Source organism: Desmodus rotundus, chromosome 10, assembly GCF_022682495.2.
Source record: "Desmodus rotundus isolate HL8 chromosome 10, HLdesRot8A.1, whole genome shotgun sequence".
NCBI classification, from domain to species: Eukaryota; Metazoa; Chordata; class Mammalia; order Chiroptera; family Phyllostomidae; genus Desmodus; species Desmodus rotundus.
The window spans coordinates 76,781,218-76,801,561 of record NC_071396.1 but is presented as its reverse complement, the minus strand read 5'-3'; the positions used below and the strand labels follow the sequence as shown (position 1 = coordinate 76,801,561).

At 44.4% G+C, this 20,344-nt stretch overlaps 1 protein-coding gene across 1 annotated transcript in view; it reads right to left on the bottom strand.

The window, feature by feature from the left end:
• LAMA3 (laminin subunit alpha 3) overlaps positions 1–20,344 on the bottom strand; it is a 240,097-nt gene that overhangs the window by 92,433 nt on the left and 127,320 nt on the right. The window contains exons 24-32 of the mRNA XM_053912463.2: positions 16,757–16,917; positions 13,531–13,639; positions 11,720–11,817; positions 10,691–10,835; positions 8,962–9,088; positions 8,739–8,878; positions 7,098–7,213; positions 5,711–5,922; positions 4,532–4,739 (exon numbers count right to left, since the gene is read on the bottom strand). Of these exons, the coding sequence (XP_053768438.1) occupies positions 4,532–4,739; positions 5,711–5,922; positions 7,098–7,213; positions 8,739–8,878; positions 8,962–9,088; positions 10,691–10,835; positions 11,720–11,817; positions 13,531–13,639; positions 16,757–16,917 (1,316 nt within the window). The remainder of the gene's footprint in view (positions 1–4,531; positions 4,740–5,710; positions 5,923–7,097; positions 7,214–8,738; positions 8,879–8,961; positions 9,089–10,690; positions 10,836–11,719; positions 11,818–13,530; positions 13,640–16,756; positions 16,918–20,344) is intronic.

Here is a 20,344-nt window from a genome sequence, read left to right as displayed (position 1 = left end):
GATTCTTCTCTTCTAGACACACTCTTCATTTTCCTTAGGAACTTTTCTGGGTGAAAAAAGCATTCTTTCCTCTAATATCTTCTAAAGAAATAATGCTTTCAGGCAATCAAAAGCTTTTTCAGCATGAACACTGGAATTATTATGAGCCATTTGTACAACTATAGTCATGTAGCAAACTGAAAGTTTTTCTTACATTATCTGCCGAGGGCCCTTTTCAAAACAAATCCACTTTGATCATGAATGGATAGGTCATCCCATTAGGGTATTAAGCAACCATGTCTTGGTTTAAGTCTGATGCAGGTCGATGAGGTTCCATTCCTGTGATGGTCTCTCAGGCTTAGGCAAAACTGTATGATAGGTCTCGGTCCTGACTTAGGAATTTTTCAGACTACTAATTGTCAATGGTTAATGAAGTTTTGTTAAATGCTTCTTAGAATTTTTAGCTCAAATACCATGATAAATCTCTCCATCATAGATGGTTCCTTAACTGATTTTACAATTTGTAATGCATTCTTGGTCGTTCTTTCCTGTGGCAGCAGCATTGAGAAGCTATGTACGAGGCTCTGTTCCCAGCGATGTATTCTACTGCACCAGCTACTTCTTTTAAAATTCTCCCACTAGGTCTCAGACAGTGAATTCCACTGCTTCTCTTCCTGCTGAAAAACTGCTTCGCCATCTCCTTCCTGGTTCCTTTGTCTCCTAGGATTAAACAACGGTACTCCCTCCAGGACTCACACCTGGCTTTTCCTCCTGTGTGTCTGCACCTTCTCCTTGGGGTCATCATTCACTTCAACCTATGCACTTGGTTTCTAACCCTCCATCCCAGCCCCAACTCTTCACTTGGGTGTTCAGCTTTCAAAAGAAAAACTCAAGGAGTCATTATAGGAAAACAAATCTTGGATGTAACTCCTTGCATTCATTTTGAGGCTTAGTACGTTTTTATTCTCATTATATATGGGAGCACTATAATGTGTTTAGTATTTAGGGCTCTAAGTATTGTAATGCAGCTGTGATTGGGGCCACTGCAGAATCCTGGGCTCCCCACTGGGCCAGGACTTCCATTTCCCAATAACCCTTCCATGCACTCTTGTTGATCTTCCTCTCCTGCTCTTCCATCTTCTTCTTTCTTTCTTTTTTTTTTTTGCAAGGTTATGCATTGCTTAGTCTGCTGTTCAAATGGAATCTTGTCCTTTCAGCCTTTCATATACCCAGATTCCTGCTATAACACCCTTGAGTAAGTAAAGGATTTTAACATCCCTCTACCACTCCCCTGCTTACCCTGCTTATTTGTCAGACTTTTCTTTCTTCTGAAGGATTTGTACAAATCTATTTTGCATAAAGACATTGAATTATTTCCTTTGATTTGTTCTTCAAATATATTAATGTGAAAACCATTATTCCTAATTCAATCTGCTTCCTTTTTATAATACCTGGATTTCCTTTTCTAAAGGCATTTTTAACTCTACAGTTTTCTCCGGTCTGGTGGGTGTCCTAGGGAGGTTTGAGGGGTGTGTGTGTGTGTGTGTGTGTGTGTGTGTGTGCACGCGCTCGTTGGACAGGGAAACTGCAGAAGAATTTCAATAGCAACAGACGGGCTTGGTTGAGTGCCTTCCGGCTGTTGTCTAACGCTCTCTCCCATGTGCCCCTTTTCGAACCCAAGATGGCAGGTCATGTCAATGCTGCTCTCTTAGCTTCATGGAGAGGAACATTCAATTCTTCTTTTCTGTGTGGATGTTTCCATCGAGAGCCACACATTTTACTCACAAATACTCTGGAGCTCTGGTGTCAAATGTTTGTGGCTGACTATAACTTTCCTGCCAATAAAAGGGTTTTGTTTTTCAAGAAAGGGACATGGAAGGGATGAGAACATAAAAAGAGAGAGGTCAACAGTAAGGGAGTGATGGAAAATAATTGTGAAAGATTTGTTATTTGAGGGGAGAAGGCCCTTGTAGATGTAGAAAAGATGAAGAGCATAGTGACAGTGTTGGCCGGGAGAGAAAAAATGACAGCCATCGGTGAAAGAGTGGAAGGAAAAAAGAGGTGATGGGAGCCAAGACAGCTTTGTGAAATGAAGAGTAGAGGAGATGCTGAGAGAAACACCAAATAGCCCAGCTGAAACGAGGCAGCATGGCCAAGGAAAGGACCAAAGTTACACGGTTCTGCCAGTTTTTCAGCTACTCTTTGGACCAAGGATTGAAACAGAGGGACGGAGGCAATTTTCCCTGAAGAAGCAAATCTAGATCAATAATGAAGTCAGAGGATTATACACAACTTCTTCTCTCTGTTTTCTGTAAAGTTAGTCAGCTCATGATTGGCATGTATCAGTCCTTTGATCTTCCCACGTAGCCATCTTCTCCAGCCACAAGATGCAAGCGACCCCTGGGCACAGGGCATCCTTTTGTTCTGTAGCTCTCCCACGGGTCCTGGGAAGCTGTGCTTCCACACCAGGTGCCATTCTCCTCAGTCATCAGTAACTTACTGGAAATAAGTTAGACATCTCCACTGGCCCATAGGTGCGTTCAGGTACACACTGCAGAGCCTTCAGTAATGAACTAAGTGCCTATCTTCCTTCCAGAGAACAGCTTAAGCACTTAAGGGAACAAAACTTAGTACATGTTAATAGGTTGTACTCTAGATATCGCCTCAAAATTCTTTGTGCAAGTCACATTCAGCTTATGCTCATAGTTTGAGAAGGATAAGCAAGTGAGTTGACTCAGGAAGGACTCACACCTGTGGATTTAAAGAGTCGGAATGTTTCATGACTCAAGTTTTCACTCAGCTTCCTTCCTGGTAGTAAAAGGAGTCGTTACGCACTGGGCAACAATTAAGGTGTGGTTAAGGGCCCTTCCTCAGGAAAAGTGAACTTTACTGCGATAGGGAGTTGAATTTTGTCCCCCCAAAGATATGTTCACATTCCAACCCCTACTACCTGAAAATGTGGCTTTATTGGAATTGGAAATAGGGTCTTTTCAGATACAATCAAGTTAAGAGGAGGTCATACTGGAATAAGGTGGACCCTAATCCAATATGACTGGTGGCCTTATAAGAAAAGAAGAGAGAAGAATGCCATGTGGCGACAGAGGCAGAGATCGGACTGATGCTCCTACAGGGCAGGGAAATCCAAGGGTTGCTGGCAACACCAGAGGGTGAGAGCAAGGCATGGGGCAGGCTGTCTCCTAGAGCCTTGAGAAAAAGTATGACACAGTCAACACCTTGATTTTGGACTTTGAGCATTCAGAACTGTGGGAGAAGAGATTTCTGTTGTTTTAAGCCACGCAGCTGGGGGTAATTTTTTACAGGAGCCACAGAAAACACTACAGCTGCCCTCAAGCCCCATCAGCAGAAGCCCCTCCTGGCTCTCACACCTCAATCACAGGGACACTGACCCCGAACCATCCACGTGCCTGGGTGCATGTGGGGGCAGGGGGGCAAGTATAGGGTGGGCAGTGAACCATATACTTTCTCCTACCTACTGCCCTACTGGCCCAGATTTTAGAAGCTCTGGCTCAATTTTCCTGCTCCGTAACCCACCATGTAATTCCTTCCAGCCTCTTCCTCTGGGAGACTGGATCCTATTCTTCACCCCCTATTGCTAGTCTCCAGTCCTGCTATCAGGCTGATCCCCTGGAATCATGTGACACTGGCTTCTAGTTTTCAGTGCAGAGCCCGACCCGCACCTGTCTGAGCCAGTGTCTGCCATTTGTCTCTTAGCAGTTGTGCTTTGGACTTATCAAAGTTCCTGGGGGCAGCCCCATCCTTAGGCAGGCTCTCCAGCATGTACCTGCCCACCCTGTCTCCCTCCCCTCTCCCAAACAACCTCCACTGAACCCCCACACTGGCTAAGACAGGTGTAGGTCAGGCTCTGCACTGAAAACTAGAAGCCTACGTCACATAATTCCAGGGGATCAGCCTGATCTCAGCAGCACTGGAGAGTACTGATAGAGGGTGAAGAATAGGATCAGGTCTCCCAGAAGAAGAGGCTGGAAAGAATTACGTAGTGGGTTATGCAGCAGAGAAACTGAGCCAGAGCTTCTGAAGTCCAGCTCAATAAAGCAGTAGCAGGAGAAGCACTATGGTTCGCCACCCCTTCCAGCTGGCCTGGCTGAGTACGGGAGGCAGGCCTGAGGATGTCAGACTTTGTCATGCACTGTCCTTCAAGAAGACTTGCAGCTAACCCTAGAATGCAGGTTTGGAGCCCATCCCTGGGTACAAATGCATAGGGGCCAACCACAAGGTGACACAGTAGAAGAAACTGATAACTTTATGCAGACATTTTGACACACACGATGAGAATGATACTGGAGTGAATAGGCAAGGCAGTTTGTGGCCTCAGGCGACTGGCCCTCTGCTCACTCAGGCTCTGCTGGGTTACCTGAGGGGACAAGTTACTCCACACATGTAGCCCATTCTGAGTGGGAAGAACATGGACAGCCCTCGAACCCGTGAGAAGTGGGAAGTAATGGCTGGTGTGTGGGCAGATGGCACATCCCTTCCCATAACAGGACCAACAGGTCCATCCACCTGAGCTCACCTGCACTGCCCTTGGTCCCGGTCACACTCCAGGGAGCCAGCCCCAGCAGCAGTGCCCCTCCTGGAGCAGTTGCAGCCTTCGCAGCCAGCCAGGGGGTGGAAGCTGAAGGAGTGTGCATCACACACCTCACACTGGGGCCTGACCGTGCGGGGAGGGCAGAGGCATTTCCCTGTCGTCTCTTCACAAAGGCGCCGGCCACAGTTGCACGCTGGCCAGGGGATAAAGGGATGCAGTGTAAGAGTTAGATGCTGTCTGACGGATCGCTGGGCTGTACCAACTGCCAGGGCTTCTAGAAGCTTCCAAGGGGTCTGGGAGGGGTCTTACTTTTCCTGTGTTAGGGCACTACTGATCATGGTTGATATAAAAGGCCTTTTTTAGGGCCAAGAGCAACCACATCAAATGCTGCTGGTGGGTACAGGGTATGACGCAGTGTGTGAATGCCGTACTAGCTCCAAGGCTGCTACTCAGAGGAACCCACCGAGCTGCCTGTACGTGCCACTCTAATGGGAGGCCTCTCGTCCATCGGAGGGTTCTGCTCCTCACAGGCTCCCTGACGTGTCTCCACATCACCCCAGTGCACTGAGCCCAGGGTCAGGGCTCGACTCAGCAGCAGAACCACCTTAGGGAAGGGCTGGTCTCCACGTGGGGACTCTGTCTACACCACACCTGGCCCCCTCATAGCTGCCACATGGCCTGAGCTGACCCTACATCTCAGGCAGCAGGACGGTTCTTAGATAAAGGCCCACAGGCTCCTTGTTCAGTGAGGAGTATGAGCTCTGACCCTGCCTTTCCTCCCATCTCAACTTTGGTGGGGTTGCAAAATCTGAAAAGGCTTCCCCTAGGAAGGAGATTGAGCTGTCCATTATTTTGATGCCTAAGCCTACTTACACTCACCTGCTTTGCCAAGTGCATGGGTCACATCCCCTGGGAAACACAAATATTTACCTTGCTCCTCAGAGTGTGGTCCATGGACCAGCAGCTTTGGCATAATGAGTAGAGATTAGATACTCTGACCCTCAGGCCACAGTCCAGGCCTCCTGATTCAGAAATTGCATTTCTACAGGATCCCCAGGTGAGTCTCCAGCCCAGTGAAATTTGAGAGCCCTCCAGCCCTGCCCCAGATGAGCATCCTCCACCTGGGACCAGAGGCTACCTCGGATGGCCTGAAGGTGCACTTACGCTTGCAGTGCGGGAATCCGTAGTAGCCAGTTTGACAGTGGGTACACCGTTGACCAATGACGCCGGGCCGGCACGGGCACTGCCCGCCCTCTGGGCTGCAGTGATGGCCAAGGGCCCCTGTGGGGTGGCACTCACAGGGCAGAGCGCCCTTGTGGTAAAGGGCCACCAGGGACCTGGCAGAGTTCTTACAGAATCCTGAGGCTGTCTGGGGGCTGTGGAGGCAAAAACAACCCATGGTGCTATCCCAGGAGGTAGGCTCAGGAACAGTTCCCACCTTCCCCTTCCCACCTACTCCACCAAACAGGGTCTTTAGGGAGGGACTGTGACTCTGGAGTCTGGGGAAACTGAAAGAACACCCCATCCCTGCACTCACAGCCAGTGGCAGCTCCCTCCCCCTCACCCATCCACTCCAGAACACCTCACGAGACCGGTGGTGGGGCCTTGGGTGGCTAGAATAAGAGGGTAAAAATTTACCTGTAGAATGAGTTGTATGATATGAGAATTATATCTCAATAAAGCAGTTACAAAAAAATTACACCTAAATGTGTAATGATACACTAATAACAATAATGAGGAAGAACCAGTGAATTGCCAACATTTATTGAGTGTTGCATGCTAGAAGTTTTCCTACATCTCACTTTACCTCGCAACCACCAGTCAAGCCTAAGACCCATTTCACAGACAAGGCAACTGAGGCTACTAGAGGTTAAGCAACATTCCCAAGGCCACAGAACTATAGAGTGGCTGAGCAGGCATTCAAATCCATAGCTGTTTGACTTCAGGGCCTTTGCTCCTAATATTTACTCTACCGGTGGCTTCTGCCTACCAGGCTGCCTGGAGCACCTGGCTTCCTCAGGAAACCCACAGTGGGTCGCGTGTGTCTGCAGAAGAGGACAGGAGCTGATACTCAGGGCTGCACTTGGCTCTTGGCATTCAAGGACTCAGGAGAGAGGATGGGGAGGTCCGCCTTTCTGTGACACCCCTCACTTAGCCAGATGGCAAAGCAGAGTAGGAATCAGGGCTGGTTTGGCTCCCAGTGGAGGTACCCTGTGTGGTATCTTTTAGGAATCTGAGTTGGACAGCAGGAAGCAGCAAAGAGGAAGAGAAACCCCTGAGCAGCCCGCAAATCCATTTGGAGTGTGAGCCTCTGTTGAGACCACAGTTGAAGGTGGGGATCTTGCCCAGAAGTGCGGGACAAGGTCTGTCGTTGGACAATGTGTGCAGAGAAGAGCACCCCCTTCCCCCGGCCCGGGACTCCCTGCCACTCCATCAGGCAGAGAGAGGAAGAAGACAGACCCAAGCGCCAGCAGCTCCCTCAGCCGTGCTCTGGCAGGGAATGCGGGAGAACCTCATGTATTCCGGGGCCTTTCCACAAAGTAACACTTACTCAATATAAAAACTATTCCCTCCACAGTTGGTGATAAACTCCAATGACTTGTCCACTGAGTTTTTGTGAAGTATCTGGTAGTCGTAATTCTCTGCAGGCACCAGTAGCACACGGACCTAAAGGGAACAGTGACTATGTCTTTGGATTTCCAACCACAGGGTGCACCTGCCATTATTCTTTATGCTCTCTGTACTGAGATTAATGTTCTCTATTGCTAGGCACAAGACCAAATTAAACAGGATTCATGAAAAAAAGAATCACAAGAACACTCCTACACTAGCATTAAAGGCTTAGTCTGTGATCCTGCATAGGAAATGGTCACGTGCAAGGCAGAGCCCTTGGAGAACCTGCTCAGAGAGCAGCAGCCTGAGATGCTGGGCAGGGATGGGAGAGCTGGGGGTTAAGCAGGGACCTGTCGGGATGCCTAGGACTCCATGGGATCCATGCCGGGGATGCCCCTGGATCTACAGGGCGTGCTGTTCTGCATTTTTAAAGGTGAGCAAACCAAAATGGCAGGACCCATGGCAAAACTCATACCATGGTTTGCCGCTGAAGAATATATCATATCAGGCACTGTATCGTGAATTATTATTGTAGCCCCAGTTTTTTGAAGTCCTGCCTGGTTCTCTGAGCCTATATAAATGAGGCTGTGTTAATAACAAATGCTGTAAGAAATTCCAAATGTCTTTGTCAACTGTTCATTTATGCACAACTTACAGAGAGACTATTGGTTCTATGTTATTCATTCAATAGACGTTTGCCAACAAGCATGTGCCAGGTGGTGCTCTAGGCACAGAGGAGACAAAATAAAGTAAGTCAGCCCCTTGTCCTTAGGAAGATGTCATTCTCAAAGAGAGAAGGAGGCAAGAGCAAGGACTAGAGGGCCACAGAGCAGGGCCTGGGCAATGCTGCCTGGCTCTGTGGAAGGCTTTATGTGCATTGCATGACTGTGATTCCATCAACCAAGGTTATAAACAAGGTAGGGGCACCTAGGCCTGGGCAGGTAACAGACTAAGCTTGAGGGACTTGTGAGATCTCTGATGATAGAGACATGCAGTAGATGGTCCCGTGTTGGGTCTGGAGCCCAGGCAAAATCGGAGATGAATTCACAGATATGGGTGTCACTGTCACAGAGGACAGGATAGAATCAGCAGGCACAGAGGATGTTACTCGAAGAGAAATGATAGAACAAGGAGCTCAGGGGTCCACCCGAGGGATGGCAACCTATAGGGGCAACAGGAAAGAGAAATCACAGAAGAAGCAAGTGGGGGGAAAAACAAGAGAGCATAGCTATGGAAGCCACAAAAAGAGAGTTTGAAGAACAAAGGAGTCAAATGCTTCAGAGAGAGACTGGTCAGAGGAGGAGTGAGGGGGAGCTGATAGAGCATGAGGCACTTGCTCACCAGAGCTTCTTGCAGGGGAGTATTTCTTCCTATTTACTTCTCTATTATTCCAGTTTCGTGTGATTTTAATTGTCACACACTTTTTTTTTGGTAAAAGATAACTGTCAAATTTAAACATTTTTCTGTAAATGCGACTTCAGTTCCTGGGAGGAATTATTGTCATGAGCCAAACAGACATGCAGAATGGCTGACCAAGGCAGTCATGCGACGAGCAAGCTGAGGGACAAGCGGAGCTCACCAATACTAAGGACTTTCCTTCTGGAACCTGCACAGTCACAACCACCTCAGGCTCCGGGATGTCAAACTCAACCTGGTCTTCAGCAATCACTTGGTCCTGGCAGCCAAGCACATGGGGGCAAAAAGAGGCACGGAAGACACCTGGGCAGAAAGAGGAGGTCCTGTCACACCACTGCAAGGCCTAGTCACACAGGCCATCATAGTGTCACTCCCCTGAAGCTCACCTGGCCGCAGCTGCCCTCTGTCCACAGACACCTGTGCAGGAAACGTCGGGTGCGCTGGTTGATAAAAATGGATGATGATGGCATATCGGCCCCGGCGCGGCACGAGTCCTCTCAGGGTCACTTGGTTCTAGGAGAAAAAGGGAGGGAAAAAATCCTCAAGCTGCAGAGCTATGAATAATTAGATTCACAGGATATTTTGAGGTTAAAAACCAAAAAAACGAGGTATTACAAATGAAGTAAAAACCTTCACTTGAATGTTTACAACAGCTTTATTTGTAATCACAAACACAGGAAACAGCCCAAATGTTCCTCAGTTGCAGAACAGATAAACCAACTGTGGTTCAACCGTAATGGCTGGAGAGAGTGGAATTGGTACGGTCACTCTGGGACACTGGCAGTTTTACCAAAGTTGAACATATAGCTGAGTAATTGCGGTCCTAAACACCTACCCAAGAGACACCTACCCATGTTTGTCAAAAGGCTGCTCAGGAATGTTCACAGGATTCAAGGACTAGTTGTAACCATGTAATAAAGAGTCAGACTCCACTTGGCGTGTTTGACCACTGACGGTTGGCAAGACCATCATCACCTTCTTGCCTTTTGCCCCACACCTGGATGAGCCAATCAGAAAGCCCAGGTGCTCATCCCTTGACACAGGCAGGAAGTTCAAACCACACAAATTCTAGCCCATTGGAGAGGGAGCCCTCACCCTAAACTCCTCTCCCCTCCCCTCACACCCACCCAATCACACTGAGATCTGGAGTCATACCCTTCCACTTGTTCAGGATTGAGCGTGAGCCCGCTCCCCCCAGAAAGTCTATGTGAGCAAGAAGTCTTTTCAGATTGTCAAAAACAACAACAACAACCCTACAAAAATAACAACAACAGAAGCTTATCCTCATCTTTCAGAGGAGAACTGGGACTCACGGAGGGCAAGTGACTTACTGAAGGCCACTCATGAACTTGGTAACAAAACCAGGACTAGAACTCTATTGTCTTGATTTCAATGAATTTTCCTCTACTATTTTCAGTTTCCTTTCCCACATGAGATCTTACCAAATTTTCTCTCTTAGATCTGTTAATTTCCTAAGTGATTCAATGAAAATGGACACAAACCATTTCTAGTGTTATGAGTATATAATATCATCAAAACAAACGTCTTGTGACTTCGTAGTTTACAGTGAAAAAAAAATGCATTCCCTTACTATATCTCATCTTCATGCTCTAGATGATTACTTAATAAATACTGATTGAGAATTTTCTTCCTGCAAGGCACTGTGCTTGTGCAGCTGGTGATACAAAAAAAATTTGTTAGCCACGGCAGCTATTCTAAAAGTGCTTACACTCCAACTTGGGAAGATAATAAACTCAACAATGTTAAATAGCAATAGCCCATGAAAATATGAGGTATCACAAGATGGGCCATGAGAAACTGCCAATGCTCTAGACACAGATGTAGGAGGGACAGAGAGCATCAGGAAGGTGTGGTCATAGATAGGATTAACCAGAGGCCTGCACACCTGCAATCCTCCATCTGAATTCACTGGGAAGATAGTTGAAACACAGGTTCCTGGGCCCCTCCTTCAGAGTTTCTGATTCAGTGGTTCTGAGGCGGGGCTTGCGAATCTGCATTTCTAACAGATTCCCAGGTGATGCAGAGGCTGCAAGTTCAGGACCACACTTTGAGAACCGCTGGTTTACAAACAACACATTTGGGGGAGTGTCCTACCTGAGGTGCCTTCACGGTGACACCAGTAACAGCATCAGTAGAAGGTGAAGGATCCTGGGGCAGGAGAGGGGGAGATCCATTGCGTGGGACCTCTAAAATTAATGCTGCTGGAGGAGTTTGGGGGGACAGAGAGATGCAAGCAGCCCTGAAAAATAGAATATTTTTAAACCTTATTTTAAAAGTAACCTAAAAAGGGAGACCTGCCCATTTGTGAAGATGTAGATATTAAGCATTAGACTGTGAGGTTCAGAAGGATCCAGTCTTGGGGCAGCCAGGAGACTGGCCATCTTTATATTGGCCAGTGTATTCCAGTGGCTTCTCAAAGCGACTTCTAAAACAGAAAGAAAAAACCTTAATTTTGAGGGAAGGTAAACTATACAGAAACTTACTGGAACTTTCCTTTCCAGAAACAAAATTAATTGTTAACTGAGATCAATGCAAAGAAACATTATTATTCATACCTCTAAACATCACTGTTGACATAAAACGGTGTAAAAACAAAAGAACAAATACAGGCCATTTCTTTAGGCACATCCAGATTCCATCGGCTTGGTAGTCCGCAGTTCTAGCCATGTGCACACATTTTGACTGTGTTTATAAGTTATTTTTGAACCTACATCATGACAACTCTACCAAAACCTCAATAAGTGTTGATTAGCTAATTCTCATAACACAGTTTGAGGTGGGTCATTATTTCATGGCTTTTTAAATGAAGAGCCTCAGACACAGGATTCAAGAATCAGCACAAAGTGAGCTCAAAATAGAACACAGAGTCACTGTGTCTACAGGAGCTAGGAGTAACCATTTCCCCCAGGTGCTACTGTGGCAATAATAGCCCCTGAAATTAGGGGATTCTGGAAAGACTTCTGGGGTAAATGATTTGCCTGTTTGTTTTTTAAAATTCATCACCAGCCTTTAGCACCTTGACCTATGATCATTTCTGAGGTCAAGTATAGAGTTGAAGATTTACAAGCATTATAGTATCACTCAGAGCACAAATAAGGGACCGAGGAAAAAAAGACATATTACCTTTGATTAACAAATGGCCCGTAACTGGCAATGCATTTTACTTGAGGTTTCAAATATTCAGCTGAGAATTCTTCAATGGGTATGATACAAATTTGATGCTGTCAAGCAAATGCAATGCAAAAAGGTAAATTGCAGTTATCAGCAAAACCAGTGGTATGGTGAAACACATGCTTTAAAAAAGCCATTAAGTAAAAAAGTCATCCAGAGAGACTATAACTGCTATTTTAAAGTAGTAAAAACTGCATGATGCTATTCCCTACGGCACCGTCATGTGCAACAAACCCTTTTTACTGTTATTCAAGGCCAGTTACTAAAGTGCTCTTGGAATAATTATGTAAGTAAACAAAATCATATGAAAGTTCAAAAACAAGTCTTTGTCAGTGACTTTTGGTGTCTTTTTCTTTCCTGCCCTGAGCTGATTTTGGCTTTCTAGACCCCTCGGCAGAGAGGGGGCGGGGTGGTGGGAGCCGGGGAGCCTGCTGTTCATAGTGAGCCTGCTTTTTGCTCCTGCTGCAAATTATCCTTCTTAATAGGAGATGACTCACATCTCAGGGACATTTGGGTTTTGTTGAAGGGACTGTCTCCAGAGTGAGTTTTTGAGTCATACAAGAAACTCAGTTCTTAATGTACTAATATATTGCATTTTAAATCAAGACTGAATTACCAGCTTAACCATAAGTCTATTCAGAGCAAGAACAAACATTTTTATTGAGCATCAACTATAAGTCAGACACTGGGACTGGGGGGATCCTGCAAGACCAAGAAAGATAACATCCCTGCCCTCGTGGACCTTACAATTCTACCAGCCTTGACTCTGAAGGATACTTGACTATTTCAAAAGGAACAAACTTATACTTCAAAGGTGAAGATTCAGGTCTGTTATAACTTCCAAAGATGAAAAAGTTAAGATTCAATTGGATGGTTATGTTTAAAAAGAGATTTGTAATTTAAAAAATATCATCTTAAATTATTATATACCTTAGAGAGTAATTTTAAAAAATTGAATTCCGGATACTTTTTAGAGAAACCTTGAAGGTTTTATTACTGTCAAGCATAAGTATTTAAAACACATTCGAACAAGCTGCCTGGCATTTCCCAGGGTGTGACGCGTGCTTGATATTAGCAGTAACAGGAAGTTGCTTCATACTTAGATAATCTTATGCTCCCTGAGATATTTACTGTAAATCTGACCACCCCTTCCTAGCCCAGGTCTCGCTGTTTCTGCCATAATTCTCAGCGTTTAAGTTGTGCTCCTGAAAGGGTGGCCATGAGGCATACTTAATCTGCGAAACTTGGCATTTTTAGTCTTAATGGTATATATCAAATTAACTGAATAATGCTTGTTTTGAAATACAGTAACAATAGTCTGGGAAAAATACCAGATGATTATAACCTTTAAAATTCTGAAGGAATTTGCCAACAAGTTAATAGTTGTAATAAATAGTAAAATGAGAAAGAATATGAAGAGTAACAAATGCCTTTCTCTACACCAGCAACGATAATAAACTAGGTAATATAATGACAAAAGTTATTTCATTCATAATAGTAACAGGGAATAAAAATTAATGAAGTAGGATTTTGTGAGATGTGCTCAGATTTGAAGATTAAACTTTATTGGGTGTTATAAAAATGACTCAAACAGAGAAGAAGCAAGATAGATTTCTAGGGGGGAAGAATAAACATCATTGAACTGGCAATTCTTCACAGGGTTAATTTTATAAGAATAATAAAAACTCAGCCAAAGTTTTAATGAGCTTTTTAAAAACATAGATAGCAACCGAATGTTTCTCAAATCCAGTGGGCATGCATACCAGAAGGAACTGGGCCACACGCGCTTTGAGCCGAATGTCTGCGTCGGCCAACAGCTCGTGAATGGCGATGCGGCTCCTGCCGTCAGTCACCACGCTCCGGCAGAGGACACTGCAAGAGGAAGCAGTTTTGTTAGCCTGACTCCACTCGTCTCCCTCACTTCGTGTCTTCCTGGGGGGTGGCTGACTGCTCTCCAGTTTCTCCTGTTATACCCAGTGGGCAACGGTGAATTTTCCTGCATGATGAGTTTGATTGGACGCGGTTCACGATCAGCATGGGAAAAGAACCTCCCACAGTGGCCCCAGCTGCACCTCTGGGGGCCAAACGCTTTGCTTCCCTTTTCCACTGGCTTAATGGAATACGGATTCAATACTTTGTTTAGCCATTGGAAGAAAGAGCCTCGGGGTCAGTTATGTCTGATTTTTAAGACACAATCTTCTTGAAAATTTACCAATATCCTTGGTACTGTTGGCAATTAAAGTTGCCCTTTGGCCTAGCAACCACCATCTCATGCCACATCAGTGTGTGTGGCTTGCCTTACACGACGTAGTGAGATACCCAGAGTTTGCCTCTGGAAGCCTATTCTCCTCCTCCTCCTCCTTCCTTCCTCATTTCTACAAGCGGTGCACCTTCCCTCCATCCCATTAGGTCACATGCAGAGTTTAGGAACATTTAAAAGATCCCAGTATTGAACCAAGAATATATTGTAGTGGTAAAACCCATACAGGAAGTATTTCTTGAGCGATATTTCTAATTTCATACTCTATAGCATCTTTTCTGTCCATAAATATAATTTGCAATGAGTGACATACTAAAGCAAAATTACCATCTCTGGGAAATACAGGGTGGGGAAAAGTAGGTTTACAGTTGTTTGTATGGAAAATAATACAATAATTAAATACTAATACAAAAATAAACTCTGTGTTTTATGTACTCACAACTGTAAAAGTACTTTTGCCCACCTTGTATTTGAAATAATTTATGCAATGACTTTTGGGGTGAGGATTAAAATGAGGCAGCGTGAACACAGTTTGTGGCACAGATCAGAAACTCAGTAAACAGTCATTTTCTTCTCCTTTTTGTTCATGTGCGCAGACGTATGAGTATTGTCTACTAAAATGCATTCCGTTTGGATTCGAGCATAATCCTGGGAGTTAAATGTGTTAAGTGATTCACTTAGATTTAGATTATCTTTATCCTCTGTTAAATTCTTACTAGGACTAGACTAACAGTAATAACTGAATTGATTTAATCATTAAGTATCACCTCTCTCATGGAAGGCAGATTGGATTTATCACAGGACTATGTTGAAAGATGGTATTCCCCCCCCCCCGGAGCCACTCCTTTTCTGCTGGAATATTGTGTGTGTGTGTATTTTAACAACATAGAGCTCACTTGAGAAATGCTGGTGATAAAGGTTCAGACCTCAGCAGGAGATGTTGCAATGTTAAAAGGGCCTGTCATTTGAAATGGGTTGTTATGGGTCAAATATTTTCCAATTTCATATTTTTGGACTCCAGGACGTGTGGCCTGTTCATTTGCACTAGTCCGCATGACAGGCAAAGCCGAGAAAAAGGAAATATTTTAGACGAGTGAGTGAATACCATGGGGCCTTCCTGGGACTGGTTAAATAACATACAAGTGATTCCTGGTCTAATACAATATTGTCTTGGGACGCATATCATGGAGACTGGTAGTGGAGAACTTTGGTGTTGTCCTGTCCACAGCCAAAATGACCTGCCAGGTATCCTGCAGTTCTTCCCCCAGTGTGTTGTTCAGAGGTCAGGAAACAAGGCTTATGAAATCCTGGAAGGGTATCCTTTCTTCCTTTGGTTTTGAAACCAAACCTCTGCTTGGCATAGATATCCTCAGCCTCTTCTGAAATAATTCAGACAGTTACCAGGGTCTGTAGGAACGCTTCCTCGTGTTCTCTTAGCCATCTCTACTTCGTATCTCAAGGAGTAGGGATCAGGCCACGTGACCTGGGAGGAGAGCCGATCTAGGGGCTGGATTTAGACAGACAGAGTGTGAAGAAGCCTCCCCTCAGGCCCTGTGGCCAACAGTCACCAGAATTCATGCAGAGAGGTGACCCACCCATCTGGGAGTGTACATTCCAGTGGCTGCTGATGTCACCTATAGACGAAACTAGTATTTTTAAATAATGAAAGAAGACTCAAGGGAACATTTTTTGCCCATCTGGTGTTCCAATTAAAAATCCAAATATGATTGTATTCTTTGTTTTTTAAATCATTACCTCAGAGAAAGGGGTAGATTAGATTTTTAAAAAAGATTTTTAAAAGAAGAAAGCCATCATGGTTTCTTTTTCAGGGTTGCTGAGAGTGTGATGTTAATTCAATAACCATTTCATCAAGCCTCATAAAAGTTTCCATTCTAAGCTACTAAAAGTAACTATTCCCATGAGTTCTTTCATTTGCAAAACAGGGAAAATATCCAACTACTTCAGGTCATCTCGGGTTTGACAATAAGCAAGATGAAAGTAGAGACAACAAAATGTGCAAGGCCTTGGCCATGAACTGGGTGGGCTCATTGCCATTCTCCGCCTGTGGCCTTGGTCTTCCAGCGCCCAAATGGCAAGCAGAACATCCAATTAATTTCACATGGAAACGTCCTTTGCACCAATTCTTTAATTAAAGCATTCTCCGAACACTTGCCTATATTTTGAAATATTATGCCAAGAAAACAATAATAAGTCCTTGTCAGAGCTCTTGGAAAAGATGAACATCAGAATGAAATGTTGAAATCCTTTGTCAAATTACTTGTCACCTGACAATCATCAAACATTAATGATCTCCAGTTCTGAAGGGCATGCTGGGGAGGCAGGCAGACAGAGAGTAAGACTTCCCTGTGCCACACACCCATGTACTCTGTGCAGCATTTGATCTGAGAACGCTGAGTTCATGGCACCACTCAGGGGTGTCAGAGAATAAAATACGACGGTTGTGCTGCTTCACGTGAATCTGAGCCAACGTAGTAAGTAGAACACACAACTTTTCAAGAAAACTCAACATTTTCAAGACACGGCCTACCAAGAAGCCTCCCCCACCCACACTGGGGGATGGTGTTAGATCACTCCACTAGGCACCTGCTTCTTTACAAGATCAGCCTCAGAAAGAAAACAACTTTTCAATCCAGATAAAAACCCAAGTTTCTAAAGCTGAGCTCCCGACTGTCGGGTTACAGAGGAGAACCCCGGGCAGGGCTGATTACCTGTACTTGCAGCTGTAGATGTTCACCTGGCTGGCCAGGACAGACCCAGGGCTCTCCACGTGCACGTCAGCCACGGAGAGCTGCTCCGCTTCCGTAAAATACTCGACCACAACCACGTAGTGGCCGACCTGCGGGACCCGCAGCTGCAGGTGCAGTTCCACCTGTGAGAGAGCACGGCGGACAGACGTGAGTTGTGCTGGATGCATTTCCATAGGCAATGGTGAAAACAGGGCTGAGGAGACACCTGGAAATAGTTTTCTATGTCATCATTGTAAGGCAGGTGATCCTACAGGTAGGGATGCCAGATAAAATACAGGATGCTCCATTAAACGTGAAATTCAGATAAACAACACATAATTATTTATTATCTTCGATTCAAATTTAATGGGGCATCTAGTATTTTTATTTTATAAATATGGCAAATCTACATTTAGGAGCTTCTACTCTTTCTACTCATATATTTGCCTTGTTTCTCAAGGTAAAAGATGCTCCACAACTTGAAGTAAAAAGAAATTCCCAGTGGGAGATAAGAGGAATGGAAGTATGCCTTGAGGCTCGCTAACTGTTCTTTAATTTAAAAAGAAACTTTTAATTATACAGATGCAAATAATATAAAGTAACACAAAGTCTACTCCTGGGATAATGACAAACAATAGCTTGGTTTTCATACTCCCAAACTATTTCCTATGTCCGGAAATGCACGTGTATGTACTTAAAAAAAAAGAAAAAGAAAAACTATTATTATAATAGGTGACGATGGATGCTTTTGCACCATCGTGGCAGAGCTGAGTGGTTGCGACAGAGACAGTAGGGCCCACAAAGCCAAAGTACTTGCTGTCTAGCCCTTTACAGGACAAGCCTGCCTGTCCCTGATATCACCTATTGACTAAGAACTTGGAATCTGGAATCGTTCTGCCTCTGGCTGAGTGACCTAGAGCTGGGTGCCTCAGAGTTCTCCCGAGTAAAAATGAGGACAATAGCACCCACCTCTTAAAACCACTGTGAGGATTAAATGAATTCATACCTGAAGAGTGTTTAGAACTGTACTTGGCATGTCGTAAACACTATATAAACAGCAATGGTCATAACTGTGATTATTGCTTTTTGCCATGACTTGCTTTATTCCCTCAACAGTATTTCATGTGTCTATAGTAGTACATACAGACAGACTTCACTTTCCTAACGGCTGCCTATCATTCCATAATGGGAATGTAAAATAATTTGCATAACTAATCCCCTATTCATGGACACTCAGGTTGTCTCTAATTTTCCCTAGAACACAGATAATGTGATATGATCACCCATATATATGTACACATATACATATACATATACATATATATCTCTCATTATGCTAGTACATCCGTAAGATTCCTAGAAACAGAACTTGTGGGTCAAACATAAGTGCATATTTAAGGCTTGAGCCAACATTAGCACTACATTCCTTAGCAGCTTAACCCACTTCAGCTCATAAGCTCAGGCCCAGCCAAGTGTTGCCACATTTAATTAAAACCCTCCAGCCCCTTGCCTTCAGGAAATTCACACTTTCTCTTCTTTCTGCATAGCTTTGAACCACACCACCGCCATTTGCCACAGCGATTTTTCCATCGCTTAAATAACAGAAAGACTTCCCTTGGGGGAAAGTGTGGATTATCCACGCCACTTTCCCACGTTACAGAGTGAAGTACGATGCTGCCATTCATCCGTGTGGAGAGGTCAGTCCAAGCATTTCTCTCCTGGGCATCTCCAAACAAGGGCTTGTCTGTCTTTACCCCACACACAGGCCAATGACGTAGTGAGTTTTCTCCCAGAAGTCATTATTGGCTGCCAGTTCTATCATAGCACTATTATAAATTCCTATTACTTTTTCCACTCTGAATCCTATGGGTATGATTTTTGGAAGACTTGTTGGAAGGATTTTGAATATATTTGATGGTAAAAGTGGGTTTTGAGAAACTCAGAGAAAAGACATAAAAGATAGCAAAGAGAAACTTTACTGTTTGTTGGTTATTATCAGTTATTTATTTTTTTAAAAAGGGAACTTAAAGAAAACCAGTGTCAACCTGGAGGAATTGTTCCAATTTTATGGCACGGAACTGCCCTTCCCTAGTTACCGGCGTTTCAGGATAAAGACATAAAAGGTGGGCGTATCCAATATGCTGCGTCCGCAAAGATAACTAGCCTGTCTGATGTCACAGGGAGGATTCAAAATGACTTGGACGACTTATGCTTGTTACACACTTGTTCTGTGCCAGCCTACCACAAGGTGATGGGTGTCCAGTGGGAAACAAGACAGACTGGGTATCTGCCCTCAGACAGACTTTAATCAAATAATTATATAACTAGATAAATACGATGTTATATTACACATATGAGAAATGCTTGGAAGAGGTGCTAAGAGGGGTGCAGGAGCTAGTCAGAGAGATGAGGAGAGAGGGGAGACTCCCTAAGGAAACAGTAACTTAGCTGAGTGCTGGAGGACAAGGCCACGTGCGGAGAGAAGACAGAGGGGATGACCCGCAGCAGGGGGCTACCCTCCAGTGTGCCGTGCCGTGGGGCAGCTTATATTGTCAGTACGAGGGAGTGGAGGCAGGCCACAGAGGGAGGCTTGATAAAGTGGGGAGGCAGAACGGCAGCCTTATAGGCCATTAAATTTTTTTGTCCCTATCCTAAGAGCAATAAGATATTATTGGAATGCATGTGTGAGGGTCAGTGATGACTCGATATTTCTATCAAAACGAGCATGCTGCCCATAGTGTGGAGAATGGATTGGTGGGTGCAATGGGCAAGAACTAATGTGGGTGAGCTAACCAGGAGGCTTCTGCCCAGATCCTTATATGAGATGATGGTGTGTTGAGTAAGAAAGACAAATGAAGACAAGTGGAGATATTCAAGAAAAGTCCGTCTTAGAATTTTCTGGTTAAACATGATGAATCAAACATACATATTTATTAATCTTTCCTCTCAGAGCTCCACAAAAGTAAGAGTCAATTTTTTAAAATCATAAACCCATAAGGAGAAAGGGAATAGGAGAGAGGAAAGCAACAGACCAGAGAAGTCAACAAAAAATTTTGGAAGCCAGAAAGTAAATGATGTTAACTAAGTATGTCAGAAAAAGCTGAAACCTAAGAGTCTCTGTGTGGGGGAACAGGGCTGGAAGAAAATATCAAAGAAATCTCCCCAAGTGTAAAAGAAGATTAAGAAATTGGAAAGGTGGATTAAAGATGAAGAAATAAATTATCAAAGAAATAACTCAAGAAAATTTCCCAGAATGAGGGAGGGAAGTTTCCAGGCTAACAGGGTCTGCTGAGAGCCCAGCACCCTGACCTACACACCACCTATATCGCAGCACATCCTCATGAAACTTCAGAAAACAAGGAATAGATGACCCCAAAAGCTTAAAAAAATAGCAGGTGGCATCCATGGAATTGGGAATCAGAATGTAGTATCTCAACAGCAACATTTGCAACTAGAAGTCAGTGGGGAAATGGCATTGAATTTTGGAGAGAAATGATTTTTAATCTAGAATTTTATGTCTAACCAAAGCAAAAAATCAAGATTGAGAGTAGAACAGAGAAGTAGTACTTT